The sequence below is a fragment of the Homalodisca vitripennis genome, chromosome 6 (assembly GCF_021130785.1).
Source record: "Homalodisca vitripennis isolate AUS2020 chromosome 6, UT_GWSS_2.1, whole genome shotgun sequence".
NCBI lineage: Eukaryota > Metazoa > Arthropoda > Insecta > Hemiptera > Cicadellidae > Homalodisca > Homalodisca vitripennis.
The window spans coordinates 72,422,624-72,428,027 of NC_060212.1; the positions used below are offsets into that span (position 1 = coordinate 72,422,624).

At 35.1% G+C, this 5,404-nt stretch overlaps 1 protein-coding gene across 1 annotated transcript; it reads left to right on the top strand.

The window, feature by feature from the left end:
• The first annotated feature begins 796 nt into the window (after window positions 1-796).
• LOC124365219 (ATPase inhibitor mai-2, mitochondrial-like) lies at window positions 797-1,277 on the top strand. Its single transcript, XM_046821182.1, has one exon. It carries the CDS (start codon window positions 890-892, stop codon window positions 1,145-1,147), a length of 258 nt encoding a protein of 85 aa, XP_046677138.1. The 5' UTR covers window positions 797-889; the 3' UTR covers window positions 1,148-1,277.
• The last annotated feature ends 4,127 nt before the right edge of the window (window positions 1,278-5,404 follow it).

Consider the following 5,404-nt stretch of genomic DNA (forward strand, 5'->3'; position numbering starts at 1 on the left):
AACCAGTCAATCAAGCGGAGATGATCTAACAATTTTTCAAGTCGAATTTAAGTGTACAAGATGCACTGTACATTTTTATCTGAGTGAACATGACGTAACTTTGGCACCATTTGCGTACAGAGATTTTTCTCAACGTTTTCTGTATATCATTAGTTGTTAACACAAATAAAGAAGTATTTCTATTCTATTCTTTTTGTTATCAGTGTGATTTCCTTAACAAACCATTGGTTATTTATTCAACTGTATTGCACAAATAGCTTTTGTGTGCTAGCTCTATATGTTATTTGTGAGAAAGTAACAGTACTTATTGTTACTTGTTACGATTGTTAACATTTCCACACTTATTTTATTATCCTATTCACAACATATATAACTATTTATTATGAAGTATATTAAAATGTGTATTTATTGATATTTAAGTGAATTCAGTAAACTAAATTTGAGTAACAACGATATTTTGTGAGGTATTTCGTTCAATAGTTGTTGGAATATACATTTTTAGCTCCATCTCACACAAATATGACGATGACAATTCCACAAAATAAAAAGGATAGAAGAAGAGTAGCTTTGATTTTAAAATAAAATAAATAATATCTAAAGTATTCTGTATTCTTATAATAATTTAAGCAGCGGAATAAAATTGGACATTGTTAATACACCCGTATTTTTTATGCTAAATTGTCTGCAACCTATTATATTATCACCTATTATACATATTTGGAGGATTGCATATAACGTAAGTCTTTGATCAATCAAACACAGCTGTTTTGACCATCTGATTGTTCAGCTAATAAACAATAATTTCGAGCGAACAACAATATGTTTGCAAATTTTCTTTAAACGCTGCAAACGTTACGTAACCTTTACACGTTCCAAATTCCAAACTGCAATGGCGTCACTTGTCACTACAATAGTGCGTGGACTGAAGACGTGCGCCCCCAGGGCTTGCTATGCCGGAGCTGTCCGAGAGGCAGGGGGCGTGCTGGCCCAGCGAGAGAAGGCGCAAGAGGATCAGTACTTCTACAACCTCCAGAAGTACCAACTGAAGCGACTCCGAGACGACTGTGACAAGAAGATAAAGTACCACAGGGACCAGATCGACAAGCATACTGAGGCTATTCGTCGGGAGGAGCAGAAGTTTAAATAAAAATGTTTTCGTTTGGAACGATCCAAGTATGTTTCCAGTCACGTTACAAATACCTGTTCTCATTGGTAAATTATTGTATGTATTCATTTTCCTTACAAATTTGTCAATAAAGCTTTAATGGTATTTTGAACATTTGTTTTGCTATCAAGTTTCATTACCACTTGTATTTTTTGTCTTCATATTTTACTGAACTAAACATTTATGTATATAAATATTAACAATGGATAAACTCAGGTACTTTGCTATTATCAGGAAGTCAATAATGTTGGAAAACTCTTTCTTACCAAGGAACTAAAAACCTACATTACTAAAAATATCGAACTTTATTTGACTTACTGTGAAAATTACACGATCGTTTCTTGTTTTCTGCTTCTCAAAAGGAAACGATATCGGCGAGAAAGAGGCCACTCTGTTCCCATCTACTATTTTTATTAGGTTATTATAAAACTGTAACGAGCGCTCACGTGATATGAGCTTAAATTCAGGTACTATACCGAGGATGTTTTTCTTTTTTCTCCAAAAGTGCGGGGTGGCGCCGATGTCATTCTACACTTACCCCTTAGATCATGTGCCAACATGAACTGACGTCACAAAAGTTGGATGATCTGGGACGTGATCTGAGATGGGGAAGTACCGATCGGAAATGCCATGGTATCAGTGCGAACTGAAGCCTCGGGTGCACCCCACTCTTCTGGCGAAAAAAAAGGAAAATCCCTCAGGATAGTAATTAAATTCAAGGTCGTTTCATATGACCGTTCGTAAAAGTTATCTTTAACTTTGGTACTACTAGTATTTATGACAACCTTATATCATGTAATAACAGGTAGTAGATAGGGACATAAGAGACCTCCTTTCTAATTATGTAGTGATTTACGTCCCTCGCAAGAAAAACTCGAAAATTAGTGGCTTCCGGATAATACTAAAGTACCCTAAAACGTTTCAACAAATGTTGATACCTCTATCCGGCGTCTAGCCCTAATACTAGAATTTATGTGGCGGAGTTGACAGGTCTTTCGAACTAAACTCAATAAGGCGTCTAGGATTTAGTTTGGTTTTAACATAACCATGATATACACCACAAAAATAAGTACTGCCCTTTTGCCTCATATTTAATAATAAAACAAGGCTCAATACAAAATCGATATTTAAAAAATGAGTAGTGTTTTTTCCAGTAACAGCCGCTAAATTAATCGGAATGAATCAATAATTATTATCAATTGAAAATACGTTGTTAGCAATCATAATATCTGGTTCACAATTAATTATTGAATAAACTCTTCTTCTTCTTTCTTCTTGTTTGCTGAGTTTCAGCAGGTTCTGCTTACTTTGAGCATGGAACCTCGATAAACATTCTTGTATGTAACGTCACTTTCAAGACTTAAGTTATGTTAGTTTGTGTTTTTATTTTTGTTATATTACCTTATTTATAGATTTAAGAAAACTTACAATTTCCAGTATTATTTCCATATCAAAGCTTGTTAAAAGATCTTTCAATATATATAAGGTGGATCTATTTTCTTCGCTTTCAGTTTAGTGAGCAATTCATGTCTGAAGTCGTTATATTGCACACAATCAAAGATTAAATGTTGAAGACTTTCTATGGAACCTGCATTGCATTTGAGGCATAACGGAGTGAAATAACAATTTATCTTAAATAGGGTTTCATTAACCCAAGCATGTCCAATTCTTAGTCTATTTATCGTTACAAAATTGAATAAACTCACTGACATGTTTTGAGGACCTAAGGTTTTGGTTGTAAACAGGCTAAGGTTCAACATAATAATAAATCAATATTAAAAGCTAATGCCATTCAAATGTAGCTTTTGTCTAAGATGACAATATAACATTTTTTGAGTTTAAAATTTCATTTCAGATCTAACAAAGAGTCAAGTTAGTTTCACTTAACCTATTTCTACAATTATTACCAGCAAGTAAATATAATTTTGTTCTTCTTGCACTTCTCCTGTCTCACTATAGTTCGCAAATCCAAGGTACGCGTTTAATAGAATAGACAACTGCCTGCGCGTTGAGTTAACTGTAGGATCGAAATACCCATAACCTTTATCATATAAAATGTGTTGCTTTTTACTTTCGATGGGGAGACACCACCAACTTCCGCACCGGGTGCCACTGAAGGTAGCTACGCCACTGCGGCCTACCCAGCCATTGGTGGTGGTGCAAGTCACCTTTAAACCGTTGGTCCCCAGGTTAGGTGTTAGAGAGGGATTCTTAGTCCTAACTTGGCCTGGTAAAATAAGGCATCTTTACTTAACTTTACTTTTACCTTAAAGACGTATTTTCGAAAACGGTTTATCAGAGGCATTATCAGCAAAAAAATGCATAGCTATTCTATATATATTCTTACTACATGACTTTGAGGTAGTGATAAGATACTATGTACAATTCAATCATTGTCTACATGACGTGTAGTGTTGCGCAGTAATCGGCTCGCGCATGCGCTCCGATACAATAACGAGCACAGCTCAACTTGTGAGTAATTAAAATTAAACTAATGAACACATATCTAATGTCACTTTCTGCCTGAACTGTTTATATCTAGCGTACGGCGTGTTAACTATGGGAATTAATTACGTTGTTTTCGAAGATGTAGTTTAAGCTATATTACGCCAGTTAGAAACGACCTTTAGGTCCCATTAAGCCAATATGAGCTAGAAAATAAATGTTAAACATAGACGAAGGCGAGAGTATTTTTAATACGTCTCTTAAAATTTCGTCCTTTTTAAACCTAAAAAAGTTTTTCAACATAAAGTAGATTCTAGGAACTAAAATCAGTACACAAACTTTAATTTAATTCTAAGTTACACAATTTGTTTACACAAATCCAGATATAAAAAGAACATATCGGGAGAAATGTAAGAAATTTAGCTCTCATGCAGTCTTTCCAAGGGCTACAATACAAACCTAGTTCAAAACGAATGGTATGTTTACCAACGAAGCAATTGAAATAAAATTATTCTATGTCCAGTGTTTCACCATATGGTTTTGTCTAATAACCAACAACAAACTGGTTCCACCTGATTTCAAGAAAATTCCTGTGCAAGAAAACAATGAAATAAGTTATTTTATTCAAGTTGAATTTTCGAACCCAGATCGTAATTGCCATGTCAGTGTACAGAGTTGTACGCACTTTCTGCAGTGGAGGTGGGTCTATAAGAGAGGCTGGGGGCGCCTTCGCAGAGATGCAGAAGGCGAAAGAAGATCAGTACTTCTACAACCTGCAGAAGAACCAATTGCAACAGCTAAAGGAGGACAGCAAGAGGAAGATAAAGTACCACAGAGATGAGATCGAGAAACATGAACAGGCCATCAGGAAGGAAGAGGATAAATATAAGGACAGGCAAGGTTGAGTTGAGGGTGGTCTATGTGCAGGGTGGCTGGGGTTCTTAACTCAGGAGAATTTTCATTATAAACTGTTTGTGTATCGGAATTTAAGGTTTAATTACACGTCAATTTAAAGTAAATGCCTACAAATTATTTTTATCCCATATAGTTACTCAAATAGAAGCTATTGTTTAGTAAGAGCAATGCAATTCTGACTTTACAGTAATATAACTTTTGCATATAATTTATCGTAACATACAGTCGATAAAAATGTTATATTATATTACTATGTCTTGAGTAAGAGATTGATGGCATTAGGAATTGTGTTTGGATTTTCATATATGTACCGAATGACGATAACACATGGGGGTGGTGACTTTTGAGGTCGTAGTAATAAATACTCGAATCGCAAAGTTTACTTATAAGTTCAATTTAATTAATGAAACTTACAAGCACCACTTTTAGTTGGTAAATTAAATGTATCCCTTGCCACGTTGCTGCCAATTAGATTACAAGAACTAAAAATGTATATCTGATAGGTGGGCCTAAAATATCCAACGTTCTATGGAATTATGCCTCCGATATTTTACTTTATAAAACTTTAATATTTTACTTCCCTTCGCAATATGTAGACTCACAACCCGGGCGTCGGCGTCTTGGCACGAGACATTGAAGCTGTAGTCTAAGAAGGGTTATTTCTAGTCGGTAATTACTAGAAGAGGAGTAGAAGTTAGGAAAGTGGTAGCCATCTACTCAAATAATACGTGAGCTCGCCTAAAACAAATTCGCGACGGTATTAGCCATTTAATGAGACAAAAAACTTATCACGACAACGTGCTCGTCAGAAGGACGACGCCACAACTGGTATCCATTTCAATCAAGCAAATAAAAGATCTTCAAGGGTAAGTTACTTTA

Bases quoted from the DNA above. Each gene is read 5' to 3' on its own strand.
- LOC124365219 (XM_046821182.1), top strand. From the start codon at position 890: ATGGCGTCACTTGTCACTACAATAGTGCGTGGACTGAAGACGTGCGCC.